The 18238-nt window shown below is 32.6% G+C and overlaps 1 protein-coding gene across 1 annotated transcript; it reads left to right on the forward strand.

Moving 5' to 3' along the window:
- The first annotated feature begins 11563 nt into the window (after window positions 1-11563).
- LOC105964411 (uncharacterized protein At4g22758) lies at window positions 11564-12964 on the forward strand. The gene is made up of 2 exons (XM_012988922.2): window positions 11564-12041; window positions 12702-12964. The coding sequence occupies exons 1-2, from the start codon at window positions 11720-11722 to the stop codon at window positions 12779-12781; spliced, it is 402 nt and encodes a 133-aa protein (XP_012844376.1). The 5' UTR covers window positions 11564-11719; the 3' UTR covers window positions 12782-12964.
- The last annotated feature ends 5274 nt before the right edge of the window (window positions 12965-18238 follow it).

Genomic DNA, 18238 nt, shown 5'->3' on the forward strand with positions numbered 1-18238 from the left:
AAATAGAGTCCATTAGGGTTAGGAAACTCTTAATCACGTAGGAAATAATATTTTCAATACAAGGAAACTCTTTAGAAGAATAATTCCTATTATAAATCAATTAATGACAAATTAAACGAATTAAAAGCTACAAGGACTCTTCCCTTCTTTAGCTCACGGTATATGCAAACTTGTGGCACAAGTTACATTTAATTCTCGTATAATTAGAATCCAAGGGATTCTAACAATCTCCCCCTTTGTCGTTTATTGATTATAATCAGTTTCTCCCACAGAGTAATAAACCTGAAAATAAAACAATCAGATGATAGACGGAAGCAATAAAACTAAGGAACAACCAACAATAAGAGTTGCATCAACTGCTGCAATAGCAAGTGCCACAGTTTCAGCAATTGTTCTAACAGTAGTGGCTTCGGCCGGTGGTTCACAACGGAGTCAGCTTCCCATGCATGTGTTTCTCCCCTGTAGATGATCCTAGGTAAACTCCTCTTGTAAATGACTTCAATCTTTTCCCTTTGCTTACTTGGCTTGGTAGACTTGGGAGTCGGTGGATGACGACGTGGTAAATTATCCACGTGATAAGAGACTCAACAAATAAAGTCGGCATTATAGCTCCTCCTTTTATATTCTCGTGAAGACCTAAACCAATTAATGACAATAAACATCTCCATAGAATTCCACTTGGTGTTGTGGACTTAGAATCACACAGAGAAATAAAAGCATTGTGAAGAGAAGCTGTCTCTGCTACTGCATATCCTTTTATCTCGTGCTTATCTGAACGAATTATCTGCTTTTATTTTGGAACTATGGTTTATTTACGGTTTACACTATCTGCTGAACTGTTTGATAAACTGTTGCAACAGTTTATATGTGCAGCTGTTATGCACATATAACACATGCATGGGAAGCTGACTCCGTTGTGAACGACCGGCCGAAGCCACTACTGTTAGAACAATTGCTGAAACTGTGGCACTTGCTATTGCAGCAGTTGATGCAACTCTTATTGTTGGTTGTTCCTTAGTTTTATTGCTTCCGTCTATCATCTGATTGTTTTATTTTCAGGTTTATTACTCTTTGGGAGAAACTGATTATAATCAATAAACGACAAAGGGGGAGATTGTTAGAATCCCTTGGATTCTAATTATACGAGAATTAAATGTAACTTGTGCCACAAGTTTGCATATACCATGAGCTAAAGAAGGGAAGAGTCCTTGTAGCTTTTAATTCTTTTAATTTGTCATTAATTGATTTATAATAGGAATTATTCTTCTAAAGAGTTTCCTTGTATTGAAAATATTATTTCCTACGTGATTAAGAGTTTCCTAACCCTAATGGACTCTATTTTCTTGTAGGATTCTTATCACCTGTAGAAAGTATAAATAGAGCAGCACGGGATCGTGATTGTTAGAATCCTATGGATTCTGACTTCGCAAGGAAACACGTAAAAGACTCGTACCACAAGTCTAGATATGTCGTAATATAAGAAGGGGAGTTTCCTTGTGTTTTAATTCTTTATTTTATTATTAATTGATTAATTGTGGGAATTATCTTTATACAAGCATAATTATCCTTTTATATTTTATTTGTCCTATATTTCTGGCCAGCAACTGTCTGATGCGCTGTTTCAACAGTTGTCTGAACTCCCCCTGCATTTCCGCACTGTTCCAGCAACTGTCTGATGCACTGTAGCAACAGTTGTCGAAACTCCCCCTGTGTTCATGCCAGCGTTACTGTTCTTTTCTCCCCCTTTCTGGGCAATCACCATGCATAGATAAATCAACATGGACTAATGATCTTGATGTTTCGAGCAATCTGTTCAAAACTTAACAAAAAGATCAAACGAAGAGAGAATTTTGAAAGTAAGTAAGAAGAATCACCATACATGACGTGCACACAAAATCACAAACTCACAACCTCAATACCACACGATAATTGCAATGCGAAAATCAAAGGATAGTGATATCAAATACAACATTAAATAACAAAGACCACAGACTTTGTCAAACTTCATACGAAACGTGGAAAGGTGAGGAGTAACCTCAATAGATCCGGCTGCAACAAAAAAAAAAATTAAATTTAACCGGCACATAAACAAAAATCCCATCTCTCTCTCTCTCTCTCTCTTTTTCTAATGCCAAATGCAAGACAAGAAGTAAACATGAGAAATAAACACGAGTGAAGAGACATATGTGAAGAGGATACTGCATGGACAAACAAAACATATGGGATTTATCTTCACATTCACGATAAGCGCAATCCCCAAAAATCCGACTGCCAATGCAACCAATAAACTTAATAATCCCAAGTCAAACACAAAGATGCTCTTATTAGGTAGCGTACACACACGTCTAATGGTAGCTTTTTCCCATGAAAACAGAGCAATTAAAAGGAACACGATTATGCTGGTCGTGCAATGTGTAGTCCCCTAGGCTTTCTATTGAGCTTTGTAGTAAGTGTTCGGTCAAGTGGTTTACTGACTCGACTCAACTAGGCTTCGAACTATTCACTGAACATATATATAATTTATATTGGTCGTGCAATGTGTAGTCCCCTGGGCTTTCTAGTTGAGTCTTGTAGCGAGCTTTCGGCCACGTGATTTACTGGCTCAACTCAAAAAGGCTTCGAACTATTCACTGACCAAATGGTTGTAGATATATATATCTTAGTAACAGTAGTTCAAGAGTAGCTTTCACTCATTAAAAGAGGCAGCTTTTCCCTATAAAATCATCCAACCATGACAAGACTATTCAGAGAAATAAATAAGTTGGAGCCTTTTAAGTAATCATGTTGGGAATTGGTGAAGTTCTACCCCACAAAATTAAGAAATACACGAAGTATCAAATTCACATTTGTCTCAATCATATGCAGTATGCTTAATGCAGGTCCTATATGAGATGCAAAAACATATGAAGTGTCCTACCTCTAAAAGTTGCAAGTCTGGACACACAGACTGTTGCAACAGTTCATGCAACTGCATCAGATTAAACAACATTAATTCCCAGCGATTTTCGCAAGGAATCAAATTTCTGTGCATCAAGGGTTTTTGCAAAAGCATCAGTTAATTCATTCTCCGTTGCAGCATAATCAATTGAGACAACCCCCTTTTCGACCAAGCCCCTTATGAAAAGATGACAAATATCAGTAAGCTTAGTTCTCAAATGCTGAATTGGATTCATAAACTTATTTTTTGCATACAAATTATCACAATTCAGATTACCAAGTTTTTTATTCCCCAAACTAGCTTTGTCACCAGAACTGTTGGAACAGTTAGTACTATCATCACATGAGTTTAAAGAAGTAATGGCAGATAAACAATTAAGATCAGACTTCTTTACCCAGATTTTTTGTTGAGTTTTATTCACTAAATCAACCTTTATCTTGGGTTTTTGAGACGACACAAAAGTGTGATCAATTTTAGCGGAAAGTGGTGAGTGGGCCATTATTCTTTTAACCATTTTCGAGTACTTAAAACACCTGGGTCGTATATGACCATGAACATGACAAAAATGACAGGTAGGAACAAAAACTTTTCTTTGAAATGGCTGTGTTGGTGCAACTGTCGCAACAGTCTGTGAAACAGTGGATTGCTTAACAAAATTGATTTTTCTTTTAGGATTTTCTTTCTGTTTCGATGCACCAGTGGATAGCTGGTTACCCCCTATACCTATACGACAGTAGTTCGACTGATTTTTGTTCAAAATTTCATTCAAAGTTACTCTACCAGTATTAAACTTAGAAATAACATCTTGGGTTTGAGCAAATTTAGCCTGCAAGCTATCTATTTCTCTACTAGAAGAAATAACATTTTGTTCAAGAGTAGAAATTCTTACCTTCAACGCTTTATTTTCCTCTATGAGAACATGCATATCATTTTCAAGGCGCTTATTTACCTCAGATACTTCAAGCCACTTCCGGTACATTTTTTCATATACATCTTTCACCTCTTCGAGGGTTGGCTCTTCATCATCACTACTGCTCTCAGATTCACCTGCAAAATTAAATGATGAAGTCAGACTATTGTCCTTATTCAAAGATAATTCATCATATCTGAAATCTGTCGGACAGACTGTTGCAACAGTTCCCTCGGTTCTGCTCATCGAAGTAGTACCACTGAATGCCATAAAGTTAGTGGTTTGATCTCCTTTGTTGTTCTCATCCTCATCACTGTCCTCTTTATCACTCCAAACAGTGGTGAGTGACATCTTGTTTTTCTTCAAAGTGTTCGCACACTCGGCCTGAATATGTCCAAAACCCCCACACTCTCGACATTGCTTTCTCCTAGACTTTGCATCACCAAAATAACCATTATTAGAAAACTTTTTAAATTTTTTAGGGTTAACAGACTTACCTGATTGAGAGGAATTTTCTCTATTTTCAATTTTTTGACGCAGGCTTTTGAGGTTATTTGACATAATTGCTAAGGATTCTTCAACATCAATGTCACACTCATGAAATGTTTGGCCTTGTGAGATGCCATGGGAAGCTTCAGCTTGGAATGCCACATTCTTCACCTTTTTCTTTTCTCGAATATTTGCTCTAAAATTCATTTCTTGGGTTTGCAGTTTACCCATGAGTTCATCTAGCTTCAGCGTGTTGATATCTCTCACTTCTTCGGTTGCTGCAACTCTGTAAGCGAATCTTTCTGGTAATGAACGTAGTGCCTTTCTTACCAACTTTGTTTCCGAGTATTGTTCACCTAGTGCATACGATTCATTTGAAATATCACACAGCTTAGCGTGGAAATCAGCAATCGTCTCGTCCTCCTCCATATGAAGACTCTCAAATCTCGTGGCTAGCATCTGCAGCTTAGATGTTTTAACAGTTGACGTGCCTTCATACGTCACTTGTAGGATCTCCCATGCCATTTTTGCTGATTCACACGATGCTATCAGTTTGAACTGATTGTCACCAACGCCACTGAAAATTGAGTTTATCGCCCTTGAGTTGTAATTGGCAAGTAATATCTCTTCATTAGTCCATGCTTCTTCTGGTTTTATCGTTTGCATACCGTTCGTTCCTATAGCCATGGGCGGATTCCAACCGGTCACGATAGCACGCCAAGCTCGTTCATCAACGGACTTGATGAACATCTTCATCTTCGATTTCCAGTAAGAGTAATTTGATCCATCCAAGAGAGGTGGTCGTACTGTAGACGCTCCTTCACGATGAAGCATATCTGCACAAAATAAATAAATAATTAAATCCCAAAATCTCACTAAGTGTATCTAGTGACAGGCTCTGATGCCAATTGTTTAGAATTTATTTCGTGCATATATTAAATTATTTGTGTCAGATTAAGTTTTTCGTTACTGTTGCGTGAAGTGTTGCAACAGTTCATGAAGCAGTTCGTAAAAACAGAAATCAACGAGACACAAATTTTAATGTGGTTCGGATACAACTGTACCCTACATCCACGGGGACCTGCAAATAAAATTTACTATTTTTTAGTTTTACGAATACAATATTAGGACTTAATCAAAATACAAAGACTCCCTCTTTGTTGACGCCGTTCTTGTATACTACGCTGAATTATAAATCTTCAATTTGCAGCACGTCCCTTGCTCCGCACGGTTGAACTCTCTTCAACGCTGAATCCCTCAGTCGGCGGATCGATCTCCTTCCGAGATCAGTTTAAGCCCCTCTCCCGAAGAACCGATCTTCTTTTTATATAGAAGAAACAAACTTGTGATACTCCTTGAATCTTGGTGTCTTCACCACAAAGCCTTGAAGCCGGTATATTTTCTATGAAAATCACGTATCACGATGGAACAATAAAAACGAGAGCAAAAATATTTTATGTGAAAAAATTCTCTCGATCAAAGACGTTCCGGGAGCAGCGAAAAATAAGAGTAGAAAAAATATATTTTTTCTCTCCAATAAAACGCGTAAAACCTTATGCTGAGATAGCTCTCCTTTTATATCCTACGCCATAAGATCCCTATGCAAGGAAAAGTCAGAGACCAAAATATTAAAAATACATAAGTCACATAAGAATATATGTCTTAGAGATATATGAGATTTCTTTGCCTTATCAACAAATCATTCTCATATCTATTAAAACTCTACAAATATATGACAATAAAATATAAAAGGATAATTATGCTTGTATAAAGATAATTCCCACAATTAATCAATTAATGATAAACTAAAGAATTAAAACACAAGGAAACTCCCCTTCTTATATTACGACATATCTAGACTTGTGGTACGAGTCTTTTACGCGTTTCCTTGCGAAGTCAGAATCCATAGGATTCTAACAATCACGATCCCGTGCTGCTCTATTTATACTTTCTACAGGTGAAAAGAATCCTACAAGAAAATAGAGTCCATTAGGGTTAGGAAACTCTTAATCACGTAGGAAATAATATTTTCAATACAAGGAAACTCTTTAGAAGAATAATTCCTATTATAAATCAATTAATAACAAATTAAAAGAATTAAAAGCTACAAGGACTCTTCCCTTCTTTAGCTCACGGTATATGCAAACTTGTGGCACAAGTTACATTTAATTCTCGTATAATTAGAATCCAAGGGATTCTAACAAAATTAATTAGTGAAAATACGAAAAGATTAGCCAAGGCGAGAATACTCTTTCCTTAAAACGATATTGCCCCGCTACGGTGCTTACGGTTATTTGACAATGCTCTCCCAAGATACAACGGCTAACTCGGCATATGAGCACTCAAAATCCCGAGTAGAATAAACGTTACTTTGTGTCTCAAACTCTCGAATCGGACACGGAAGAAAATATTCTACGAAGAATATTTTCGGGCTAAAGAAAGAAGAATTTCATAGAACAAAGTTATGGAATTGAATTGATTTTTATGTTATTATTAAATCAAACATGTGGAATTTCTATTTATAAGTTTCCAATGGTTGTGATTAATGAACACAACCCTTAGGAAATTAAACAAGTGAAGAGGTGTGGCCACATCTCTTCATATTGTCACACCTATTTAATCAAATAGGTGCCTAAAAATATTTTTTAATTTCATTCAAAAAATAATTTTATTTTAATAAATAAAATTTCCAACAATCCCCCTTAATGAATATTATTAATGTTACTACTTTTTAATATGGTCTAAATACAATGAACGTCATTATTAAAATTAATATATTTAATGAAGTTACTTAATTGACCTTGGAATGTGATTTGTAATAGTTATTTTGCAGGGGTAATTTTGTAAGAACGAAAAAGGGAAGAAACCTCCAACTTATTCACACTTTTATAAGGAGTATAGATAGATATAATCCATTTAAAGGTGATACTTAGATTACCAAATAACCCTTATAATATCATTGAATGATTATTTATTTGGGCGCTACTTAAAAAAATACCGCCAAACTATCCAAAATTATTTGTAATTGAACCATTGTTGATCATTATTTTTGGCAATAGTAGAGACTTGATCTTTAGACAACTAGATCAATTTTCTAGTAGTGTCTCAACATAAGACTTTCAATAAGACTATCTTTGTTTTAGTAAATTTAATCTATAAGATTACACCGTCTAGACTCTCGTCTTTCACATCAAACATTTAATTTGTTTTTTTTATTTTTTTCAATATTTGCTCAACGTTCAAAATAATATCATGATCACTATCTCATGATTATAATGTCATCTATAGATATATACTTCCATGTGCTTTTAATATAAACACACTGGTCACACTCGTTATTACAAGAATTATTTGATAACACAATTTTATCAAATATTACTTTAGAAGGACTTAACGGATTCCAATATCTTGTTATAAATAATTAAAAACAAATTCCATAGCTACTAATTTAGCTTTACCGGACCACCCTTAATATTCTTTTGAATAGTCCATCTGAACCTTAATGGTTTACTACTTGGAGAAGACGAACTAACTTCGACGTACATTCTTCCGATGTAGACAATATTTCAATAATTGTCATTCGCTCATTTTATAACTCATAAGTTATAAAATCAAATCAAAATCAAACATATTGATTTTCTTTGCCATCTTGTTGTATCTTGGTTGTTCATCACTTGATGATTAACCACTCACACATATTTTAACTTGGTTGTTCATCACTTTGATGATTTACCACTTACACATTTATAAGTTCTCTTATTTAGAACTTATTTATTTTCTTATTTTACAAGAAAACACAATATAATCAATTTTCATCAAGAGCGACTATCTTGTGCACAATCATTATTTATATATTCAATAGTTCTTCACTTGATTATACTAGGCCTTATATTAACTTAGGTACTTTTTTTACCTTGGCCTAAACACCCTCACATTTCTAAATATTAATGTGGTTAGCCCGTGATATCTAATTTCCCCCACAATTATAGAGTAATGTATTCTAGAATTTATCAATATGATATCCATAAACTTTTTTCAAAAGTTTCAGTACTCGTTCTTTAATTCATTTGTCAAAGTTGGCATTTTCCATCTTTCATTCACATAGCATTTAAATGCTTTGAAATCCTTATTTTTATTTTATTAATAAGGATACACAATGTAACAAAATACATTTCTTCTTTAGTTAGAGAAATATATCGGATCACCAATATGATTTAATTACAAATAGTTGTATTTCTTTCTCTCAAGAAAGCACAAAAAGAGAAACCTTCTCAAGATACTTAAATCTTGTCAACAAATAAGACAAGAAGATTTTTTTCTTTTCCTCAAAAAGAGAAAACTCATCAAGATACTTAAATCTTGTCAATAAACAAGAGAATATTAATCTCACCAAATGGTGGTTGATCTCCACTATTCAATATTAAAGTTAGAATATACAAATTCTAATCTTAATCGTTCATAATTTAGGAATGTATGTGCTAAACATGTCGTTCGAAATTCAGCCAAATCCAACGAATTAATTCTACAAAACGAGCTCTTAAGTAAACTGCTCGAATTTTATTTCAACAAAACATCCATTGTTGTTTACAACTATTTCGGATCTTTGAAAAATCAAAATCCGATCTCATCCATTCACATTGTAGATCATCATCTTGCAAATGTGATATCAAATCAAACGAACGATTCAATCTTCTTTTATGTTCTTGAGACAAGAACTACTCATGTGCCCTCATGAATTGAGCTTCTCTTTCTTTCTATTTCATTTAGATTATGCTTTTAATTGCACCGTGGTATGATTCATATATAAAACATATGTACATCAATATTATAATAAACATATTATTTGACATGTGACCACGACTTTCATATTAGTTGATCATAGAAAGAAACAATACTAGTTGATCATAGAAAAAAACAATAGATCAAGCATACTTTATCAACATATACACAGTATACACAAGAGTACATAATAACATCAAGTATGGATATTATTTTATGGCATGAATTAATTCATGTCCAACATAGTTGATTTATATAAATATATAGCATGTAATCAATATGTGTCCATGCAATTACACAATTCTATGGAATTGGTATGGCTTACGCAAATAATAATATTCTTAATATACTAGACAAGTCTAATCGTTCATAGACAATAATAAAAAGGTCAATAAAATCACGTACTCACAAATGTCATACAACATATTCGAAATCAATCAACTCGACGGCTCCACATCAAATGACAATTGGGAGAAAGTTAATCCCGTATCAAAAGTACTATATGCAATTTGCAAATAAATATTGCATTTTCATGAGAAATGTCATGTAGTATAGCACTTATCATGCGGTTTATGATACACTTATTCAAATAATTAGCATATACGCTATCACTTTATTGCATTTAGGATAAAAATATTTATATCATTAATGTAGATACACAAATATAATGAATATTCATTAAGCATATATATTGTATATGGTTTACCATTCTTCCACATATGAAAATTGAACTATCATGCAGTAATCCACCATTATATCATATAACACTATCAATTTATTGCACAAATATATATCTTATAATCAAAAAAACGTACCCGATAAATTATATGTTCGTCAATTCAAAATTTTGTGGGTAGCACCAAATTGTGTAAATATTATGGCAGTGCTGAATGTTTTAATCATATCTCTTCCGTCTAAAGTCCGATTTTGTTGATTCAATATGATCCGAATAGCCAACAAACTTTTCTACACTTTTATATTTCACGTTTTCTGAGATTCGGACTGGATCATGATCAAAGTAATCCTCGAAGTCCGAATAGGTGTGCGGTAAAAATGCACCTACAATGGAACACAAAAATTATTAAATAATATTTATGAATCGAAAATAATATAAAACCTCATCATTATTCTTCGACTCAATCTTCTTTCACCAAATTTTCGTGCATTGGACATTGGTGAGGCGTTAATATGCGACAACTTGCATTGGTCACGAACGGTTGTATTTTACATGAAAAGGTGCATTGGCAGTTTTGGCACCCTTTCGTGTTTTCATCATAACTCTTCTGTAATCTCCGATTATGATGATTTAACATGTTCTGGAAATCCAACTTGATTATCTTTAACTTCTGTGAAATGATAATTTTCCATATTCTGACTTGAACACCCTGGAAAATGAACTTTTTCCTCCAATTTGATTTTGTAACTTCTTGATTTTTGGCAGACTATCTTCTTCTCCATCCCGTTTACCAACGTGTGCAGAAAGCACAATTTACTAAATCATACAAAGATATCGTCTTAAGATTGTTGTTCCCGGTATATATATAAAACGGGTAGTCAATTTAGTAAAATGATCGAAAAATTAATTAGTGAAAATACGAAAAGATTAGTCGAGGCCACAATACTCTTTCCTTAAGACGATATTGCCCCACTACGGTGCTTACTGTTATTTGACAATGGTCTACCAAGATACAACGGCTAACTCGGCATATGAGCACTCAAAATCCCGAGTACAACGAATATTACTTTGTGTCTCAAACTCTCGAATCGAATATGGAAGAAAATATTATACGAAGAATATTTCCGGGGTAAAGAAAGAAGAATTCCGTAAAACAGAGTCATGGAATTGAATTGATTTTTATGTTATTATTAAATCAAACATGTGGAGTTTCTATTTATAAGTTTCGAATGGTTGTGATTAATGAACACAATCCTTAGGAAATTAAACAAGTGAAGAGGTGTGGCCACACCTCTTCATATTGTCACACCTATTTGATCAAATAGGTGCCTAAAAATATTTTTTTAATTTTCATTCAAAAAATAATTTTATTTTAATAAATAAAATTTCCAACACTCTGTTTCAAGGGAAAGAAAATTTCGATTATACTAGTACTCTGGTTTTTTCTTTTTATTGTTGTTGTTATTATTATTTTTTTTTTGGCCGCATGATTAATTTCCATAGACAGAGTACAAAACCGCCCAAAGAAGAAGACGAAAATGAATGTGACTATATGAGAGTTGAGATGGCTTGAAAGATTACATGACAGCGACTCTTATTCAGTAATTAAAGATTCTTTTATGAAGTATCTAATTAATTTTTTGGTAATAAAAATTGTTAGCTAGTATCCAGTTTAACTTCATTCGACAAAGACAAAAATTCTGAATTTCCTAGAACCTTCCCTTCTTCCCATCTTTTGTGTGTACAATATTCCATCAACATTATTACATATGGATTCCAGTGCAACATTATCTCCCATAATTCATGAATATATATACTTCTACCCTATTTTAAAAAAAATGAATATATATTATTTTTACCATTTGAAAATTTGAACATATATTTAAATTGCTACTACAATTATTATTTTCCGTAGCAAATTACGACCATGGATTACAAAAATGCATCCAAGCACAAAGATGATGGTATTGTGGTGGAGCCGCGGCGGAAGTACGGTGGCCTTGTGGAAAAATTGGCTGCCATGTACGGCGGTGGTGGAGAGAAGCAACGGCAGATGACGAAACTTCTAGTGAAAGTGAACATTCAAAATAGTTTGGGGCCGATACATGTTGTTATGTCGCCGGAAAACACCGTGGGAGATTTGACGAAGGCGGCGGTAGCTGTTTATGTGAAGGAAAAGAGGCGGCCGTTGTTGGGGAATAGTAATCCAGGGTGTTTTCAGCTGCATTATTCTCAATTTAGTCTTGAATGTAAGTAGTCTCCCTCCCTCTCTTTAACTTCTAATTAAGAATTAGGTTTTATTTTGCAATTAGTAGCACTGTTATTTCGAATTGCTAAAAAAAATATGTATGTTATTTTATTTGCAAAAACACCCTTACGATCTAATTTGTTTTAGCACACAACCCCGTAAACAAGAGAACTAATTGCGGAAAAAAATATATCTTAGAGGGCTTTTTTGTCAATAAAATAAGATGGGTACTATTTTACGAGAACAATAATTGGTAAACTCATTGAATACATGTGTGGTGCTATTTGTACCACAAACAAGTGTTAGGACACCGGGGTTTAATCCGGTCGAAAACCCGTCAATTTTCATAATGTGATTAAACCTTAATTCCGTAGATTAAAACTTATTAATACATGTGATGAAGTTAATTTGGGCTTCGTGTCACGGGCTGCCCATTTTTCCTAAGACGAAGGGAGCCCAGTTAAATCCAATAGTAGAGGATTCTAGAATATCTTCTAGAATTATACCATTAATGTAGAGATCCTTAGAGGATTTCTTTAGTATATATTTGTTAGGAGATCGTAGAAGTTAATATTAGCATTTAGATCAAGATGATCACCACAATCTATTGAGAAAATAGAATTGTATAAATAGGGGTAGACTCATTCATTTTCAATTGCAGGTTTGGGGGAGGATGAAAAACTAATTGATCTGGGTTCCAGGAATTTCTTCTTGTGTCCAAAGCTACGCAACGAAGTTTGATATTGCTTCATCTAGAGAATTCGTAAATTTTAAATGTCTTTGGTTGATTTGTATGTATTTGAGATTTTGTAATACTAAATTCGTCATATTGTGTAATAATTTCAATTTATTCTTCTAGTGCTCTCAACGAGCGAAGATTAAACATTGAATTTAAGTTCTCTCATCGAGAATTATGCATTGGGATATGTTATGTCGTCGGATTAGACTCATTTACCATCTACCGGTGAGGTCGTATGCACCGTTAGGCCCGAACATTGATGATGATGTTCAGGCCTAAGGGTATAAGTTGAGAAATTTGTAACATCCTCGTCCAGAAAGATAAAATGTAGAATTGTGTGTCAACTTATAAGCATGTCTCTACTACCAGTCGACCCGGATGGTAGGTATTATGTTGTTGTGTTGCTCAGTAACCGACCAGGTTGTACAATAGTAGTTATTAGTTATATAATTTGGCCCACATATTCATATAATTCATATTGGAATCACACCGATATATATGAAATATTAACTTACACGCACTTTTCATTCACCCCTCTGTATATTTTGTAGTTATGATAATTGAAAATTGTTTTTTGAAAAAAAAGAAAATATTATTTGTTTCAATTATTGAAATTGAAAAAGAAAAATGAAATTGCATATGTTTGTGTTATACAACACTAGTATTTTCTCGTGCGATGCACGAGATAACATTTTAAAATTGAAAAAACTGACCAATTTAATACATGACTATAACAATTAATAAATACATATATTACACTGATATAATAAAATTTTAGAAAACGTCAACGTTCATACAACTTTGATAATACAGACCCACTCGGTAAAGATATATAAATTTAACTGAAATGCTAAATCCCACACTATTTTTACCAAATCATGCACATAACTAAAAATATTTCTCTCTTTAAAATATTCTCTTCTTCTTTTTCCCTAACTTTTTTTCATAAAATCACACATTAAAAACATCCTTAGCATTCCAAGTTCGAATTTGACAAAAATCTTCACATATTCAAACTAAAATAAAGTTGGAATTTGAGGAAAAAAAATCGAATTCATATGAATTTGAATAATTAAAAATGCTTAATGAAATTGAATAAATATTAAATAAAATGGAACTCATTTTTTATGATTATTCACGTAAAAAAAATAAATTTTGAGTGACTTGGATAAAATCATTTTAGAGAGAAGTTAGAGAAAATTTGAATAGAGATTTTTTTTTTTTAATTTATGTGTGGGATTTAGTAAATTTTAGTGTAGAATTTAGCACGCCCCTAAATTTAATTATCATAACATGAAATTGATTGTTATGTAAATGAAGCAATTTAATTATCATAATTTTCTACTTCCATATATAGCGGAATAAAAAAAAAAAAAGTGGAAAATTGTTCCATTGAGATAACACAGAAAAACAATAATTAGTAGAGATTTATAGCTTTTTTTCACATATTCATATTTAAGTTTCAAACAAATATAACAACTAAGTCTTTAATCTTCCAAACAAATATATTTTTTTGTAGTAATATTCAAATTTTATATAACTACTTTTATATTTCTATTTTTTTAGTTTGTTTTCCTAACAAATATGCTGAGATGTATAATGGTTGAAAAATATATTTATAAAGGTAGTGAAAAATTAAATTACAAAAAAAATTATAAAAATGACATCAGGATCTCTTAAGTTTCTCTAGCGTTTCTTTCTTTTCTATACTACTTATAAAAGTGGGAATGTTAGGGCAAGTTTCTTCCCTTTTTTGGGATGACCAACATGCCCCTATCAAAATTAAAATAATTAATAGTAATTTATAATTAGTCTTTTAATGTATGTTTATGAAAATAATTTATATTTTTTAGAGTTCAATGTATAAAGGCATCTGAAAAGATGAACTCATGTATCTATTAAATGTTAGTCATATAAGAAATTCAAAGAAACTCAATTGTCTCGATAATTCAATATGAATTTCAATTTTACATCAATTACACCAAAGAAAGAAATAAATGACCGTAACTTCCAGTTTCAAGTTCTCATTCTTCTTTTCTTTCTCCTCTCGATTTCTTTTTCGTCTTCTTCTTCTCTTTTTTTTTTCTTTTTTTTTTTGTTTTCAGTTCTATGTTTAATAGTTTGAACCCTAAATTTTGAGACATTGATAAAGTTTTCTAGATTAATGAATAAATAAATCCTCCATATCAAGATCGGATTGAACCTCTGTTAATAAAGTTCGTAAGTTATTTTGCATATTTTACCCACTTCTATGTATTAAGTTAATTTTTTTTATTCATTTGAATTAATTGACCTAATAAACATGCATGGGTTATATGCATGGGGGTTATTGATTTAAAATTATTTCTACTCAGGTAATTCAAAACACGTGTCAGTTTCATAAAATTAATGGTCTATGCATGGGGATTATTGATTTAACTTTTATCTACTAAATTTACTTGCAATTACATTTTATTTTTCCGTTCAATTCTTTATTTATGTATTAGCAGTTAAGATTAAGATTCATTGTGATATAGTTTGTGACTAAGAATGTTATACGTGAAGTTTGTAAAAGGACTTTCTATTTCAATTGGCTTCTTCTTGTCATCTCAAATTCATGTATGTACATTATCAGGGACTCATAACAAAAGAAAGAAAATGTATTGATCCAGCAACTACTTTATTTGCTTAATCCAAAGATGATCTTGCATGACTTTGGGTTTAGCCAATGATCCAATCTCATCAAAGTTGTTAGTCTTTCTCCAACAAGACTAAGCTATACATTTTCTGGAAACCATAATTTAATTTTTTATTTACGTGGCTCTTGGTATTCCACATCCCGTTTATGAAAGTAGGAATTGAACTACCATGTTATTAATCTTTGTTAATATTATGAATTGTGAGTGGATAAATAGGAAATAATCTGTTAAATGGGCTTTATATTGCTATTGGTAGTTTTGCATTAGATGATTATATTGGATTGTCATGTTTTAGTTACTCCGAGACTTCACTTTGGTGGCTTGACTATCTCTATTGGTTAGTGATATAGATTTTAGGGGAAATTCCACTTTCTCCCCTTTTACTTTGGCTCGGTATCACTTTACCCCATTCTATTCATTTGCCCCCCATACTTGAAAAATTATCGCAACGTGGTCCTCGCTGTTAGTTTTCTGACATTTGACCTTAACGCCATTTGATCTAAGCTCTAAAATTACAAAACTATCACCCCTCCCAATTTAAATAATTATTTAAAAAAAGTAATAATAATAAAATAAAATAATAAAAAAAATCAAGAAACGAGAGAACATAGTCAACGACGTCTGCCGCCATTTATTTATTTTTTATTTTTTGGATTATTTAACAATTATTTAAGCTACGATGAGTGGTTTTTTTGTAATTTCCATACTTAGATCAAACGGTGTTAAGGTCAAAGGTCTGAAAACTAACGGCGAGGGCCATATTGAGACAATTTTTCAAGTAAAGTCATATTCAGCCAAAGTACAAGGGGGAAAGTGGAATTTACCCTAAATTTTATGCACTTGACTGATGGTTTTATGTTGTCTAATGGTAGACAAATATAACATGAAATTAAAAGTTATTTCTCATGTAATTTATTTATATAAACTTGTTTCCGTGATTTTTATTTTGATGGCGAAAATTTTAATGCCCCTTGTTTGTTTTACCTTCTATATTTTTTGAAATTTTAGTGATTTTATTTGTTCATGAACTTCTTATATTTTTCAATTCATATTTTTTCCCTCTAAATATTAGGGTCCAATGGCTATAGCTAGTTTCCTTTTCAATTTAGTAAGTTTTGTGTTTACTCCAAATTAAAAATCACGAGTTAAGTTTTAGGCTCTGATTGAATCATCAGTCTCCTTCGCCTTCCTGCAGACAATACCTCCCACCTTATGTAAAACACTTGTATTCGCTGTTGTGCTCTCATAAAAAAATTTAATGTTATTAAATATTAAATTCCTTTAACACAAATCTTTGATCTGGTTCCCGTCACTATTTAGGTGAGTTTCAGGGAGATATTATTATAGAAAATCTACGAGCCATTCAATGGGATACTAGAGTGAATTATGCCAGTATACTTTATATGCTTTATCACTGTTATTATTGGAGATATTAGTGACAAATGATATACTTCACTAATTGCTTAAGCTTTCGGTTGAGGTAGTCATTTAACATGATATCAGAGTCAGACCAAATGAAAGGTCATGAGTTTGAATCCCACCGCCATCCATTTCAAATATTTCAAGTGCAATGCTTCAAATGTAATTTGATTGAACTTTGGAGGGCGAATTGGAGATATTATTATTAAATAATAATAGCTTAAGTTTTTGGTTGAGGTGGTCATTCAACAGTTATATTTGGTTTTTTTTCCCCTTTATAGCAAGTCGATGTGATCCGTCAAAACTACAAGATAAGGATGTTGGATGTATATCATATTTCTTAGACATAGCAGGCAGGGGAGGTACAACCGTACAGGTGAAGTCAACAACAAATCGATTCTCCGATCCATGGTGTAGTCACATGATGATGAAACTTATAGCTGAAGGACAAAATGAAGCCACCCAATATGCATAGGCAGAAATTTCAGCTCAATCTTGTAATCTCGAATGGTTTTACTAAATGGTTGTACATGTAGTCCGTTTTTTGTTTTGATATTTCATGACATACCAATGGCTGAAGACAAACTGTTTTAGTTTCATTAATATATTTCATTGTTTTATTTAGAATTGTAGCAGGTTTTACTGTACACATGTCAAGATTATGCTTTTGATACGCTCTTTTAGAATGTATTCAAACAGATAATCAACTCAGTGCTCTAGAAGAAAGAAGGCACATTTTACGACCCTTGAGATACAAGTTCACTTGAGATATATCTCTCAATCTTTGTAACATATCAAAGATAGTGTTCTTCAATGAATTAGACATAGTTTCACTTTGTGAAATTATTTTGTCATTACTTTGACAGGATGATGGCCTGGTACATAGTATGTCAAAGTCAAAATGCCCTAAGGTATGTTATTAAAATATGCAAGTCTTTTTTTTTTTTTTTTGTTTATGAGAACCTCTCTTCTTCTATATTTCGAATTTATCTAAATTCTCTAACACTTAAACGATCGAGACCATTATAGAGCTACTCTAGACTTGCGTTCATGTGGAGTGATACTCTTTGTAAAGGTTGCACGAACATAACCTTCTCTTTACACTATTGTGAAGCACATAGACCAATTAAATTTGTGTAGAGTATGTTTGGAACATAATTTACATTCATGCTCATTGCTAGCTGGAAAATTATGTTAATGCACAAGATTCTGAGTTTTTTGTTTATTTTTCTGATGTATGTTTCATCGTTCAATAAGAAAAAATAATGGAATTGGTTAAAGAGCGGGTAATCCATAATAAGTAGAGCCTGTTGCATAAGGACTAGGTGTGCCATGAGGAACATTACAATTGGATGATGCATT

This window comes from Erythranthe guttata, chromosome 5 (assembly GCF_056151865.1).
Source record: "Erythranthe guttata isolate IM_541 chromosome 5, IM_541, whole genome shotgun sequence".
NCBI lineage: Eukaryota > Viridiplantae > Streptophyta > Magnoliopsida > Lamiales > Phrymaceae > Erythranthe > Erythranthe guttata.